This window comes from Strongylocentrotus purpuratus, unplaced genomic scaffold, assembly GCF_000002235.5.
Source record: "Strongylocentrotus purpuratus isolate Spur 01 unplaced genomic scaffold, Spur_5.0 spur5_scaffold_5, whole genome shotgun sequence".
NCBI lineage: Eukaryota > Metazoa > Echinodermata > Echinoidea > Camarodonta > Strongylocentrotidae > Strongylocentrotus > Strongylocentrotus purpuratus.
In genome coordinates, this window is record NW_022145611.1 from 22,398,007 (window position 1) to 22,400,271 (window position 2,265).

General features: G+C 34.5%; 1 protein-coding gene across 1 annotated transcript; it reads right to left on the reverse strand.

Annotated features, from left to right (window-relative positions):
* LOC105437135 lies at nucleotides 1-1,967 on the reverse strand. Its single transcript, XM_030999132.1, has 2 exons — nucleotides 1,844-1,967; nucleotides 1-493 (listed from the first exon to the last, which is right to left on the reverse strand). The coding sequence occupies exons 1-2, from the start codon at nucleotides 1,965-1,967 to the stop codon at nucleotides 84-86; spliced, it is 534 nt and encodes a 177-aa protein (XP_030854992.1). The 3' UTR covers nucleotides 1-83.
* Between the last annotated feature and the right edge of the window lie 298 nt (nucleotides 1,968-2,265).

The following is a 2,265-nucleotide window of genomic DNA, read 5'->3' on the forward strand; positions in this document are numbered from 1 at the left end:
TTTTTTTTCTTTCTCAACACTAATTCCACATTTTCCAGATGCATTCTCTCATCAGTTGTGGACACAAACCTGTCGGTCTTTGATTACTTCTTTTGACCATCCACGGTGCCCATGACCGTCTCGTAAGATGGTGGTAGTGATTCAGTAGAAGCTGACTGAGTCGCCACTTTTGTAGGTCCTCGATCAGACTCGGTCTGTACCGCAGAATCCTTTTTGACCGGAGCACTCTTTCCCTGAGCATTACAGCCCGTCAGTATACCAGACAGGCGAGACAGCTCTTGTTCCTTTTTCTCAATCGCTAGAGCCAGCTTCTCCTTTGGATTGTCCCCCGCTTTGCAACAGCAAAATACTACAGCTATCAGCAAAATTATGCACACTGGTGAAAGGGATAACAAAACAATCAACACGGTACTGTGCGAGGACGATGATGATGACGACGATGATGATCCGTGATGTCCTCCAGTGTGCGAGATCCGTGATCCTCGAGATGAACCTGTATGAAAGAGCACATAGTATACAAATATACACTGCCTTGAGAGGTTCTGGTTAAAACTATGCGCAAGAGGTGACTCCAATAGTACTATTTGCTGAGGGGCACAGCCCCGAAGCAAATGGTCCTTTTGGAGTCACCGAGGCCCATAGTTTAACCAGTACCTCGAATAGAAGGCATGGTATATTTGTTTTATATCCTGCATCAAAAATTTATTAAAAAAAAAAAAAAAAAAAAAAAAAAACATTTTTGGGAAAAAAAATTTAGAACAAAAAAAATGTCAATTTTTATCTAAAAAGATTTAAAATATTTTGTTTTCATTAAATTAAGATTTGAAGAAAAAAAAAATTGATTCAATTCAAAAAAAAATCAACATTTTTTTTTCAACTCCCAAATAGTAAACCAAAATAGTACTCTCATATAGTACTTTCTAAAAATAGCTCAAATATTTTTGGTCATGTGACGAGCTCTCAACCAATCAGAAGCCAACAAATTTTTGATGCAGGATAAAATAATAAATATAATTTTTACAATAGAAATGAAGATTCTCTATATCTGTCAGAACATGTTTTAAATGTTTATAGATCTGTCTGTCAGGTATGAAAACGAAAGTTTACTGAATAAAATAATAAATATCATAATCCGTGTTCCAACATAAGTAGTGTAGGTTTGTCATTGAGAAATCAATCAGCAAAAACCCTTTAAAAGTCATTACATATTGAATATGATAATGAAGACGAGATGAAACTAATAACAAGAATGTTATGAATAAAACAAATAATAGGGATATGAAGTTACAGAGAATATGCATTACAATAATATAATTAATAGGCAAAATAATATGACATAATACCAAGATTGGGTAATATATTGTAATTATAGAGTTTATACTCTATAATATCTTGTAGTTCTAGAGTTTTGCAACAACTATTAAAACCTTACATAGAAAACGATTTTGTAATCATACGATTTCCACATAACTCTGGGGAAAAAAAATTCTCTTTCATTTTTCTTCGTGTTGTTGTTGTTGCTGTTGTGGACGTTTGATTTATGTGTCAAAATACACTAATTGTACCATCTCTAAATTATTTATAAAGGGAATAACATATCACTATATTGCATGCTTATAAGGGGAATTTATCAGTACAGTTTAAAACATCAAACTTCATTCGTGAAAATGATAATGGGGTTCGTCAACCACTGTCCAACGATGGCCATGAAAGTGATGTATAGATTCCTGATCTTGCTGAAAATACTTTTCCTCTCTGTTTCTGTATTTCATTATCAAGATCAAGACAGTATCTGACAAAAAAAAATCAAAGCATGGATGAAAATGAAAAGTACATAGCTTACCAGACGTACGAGATGAACCTCTCCTCCCGCCTCTCCCCCCGCCTGCATCACAAATTTCCGTGAAACATGACAAACACGTCAGAATGACAAATAAATAGAAAAGCAAACGCCGAAATATTGCCATAATCCAATGTTATTTATCACTGCGATAGGCAATTAAAATGGGCCCCAGAAAACATCTGCGAAATAAATAGTCAGAACAGAACTGCCTTTGAAGAGCTTCTAACAAAGCCTATAGAAACAGACAGGAATTCTTTGAGAAATCCTCGTGAAACTCCCCACATGTTTTGTATAGTGACTGTGTTATTATTTCAGTGAATAATCAATAAAATTAATTAATAAAAAAGAGCAAGGTTACACGTAAAGAATAACCTCATTTCTTTTCCCGTATACATGTCATTGAAAGTGTTTACACCAACCGT

What these genes read in the sequence shown, in the direction of transcription:
- LOC105437135 (XM_030999132.1), bottom strand. Translation starts at nt 1,967, where the DNA reads ATGGCAATATTTCGGCGTTTGCTTTTCTATTTATTTGTCATTCTGACG. An exon ending in AGGTTCATCTCGTACGTCTG is followed by an intron (nt 494 to 1,843) that starts GTAAGCTATGTA and finishes TCTTTCATACAG; the next exon opens with GTTCATCTCGAGGATCACGG.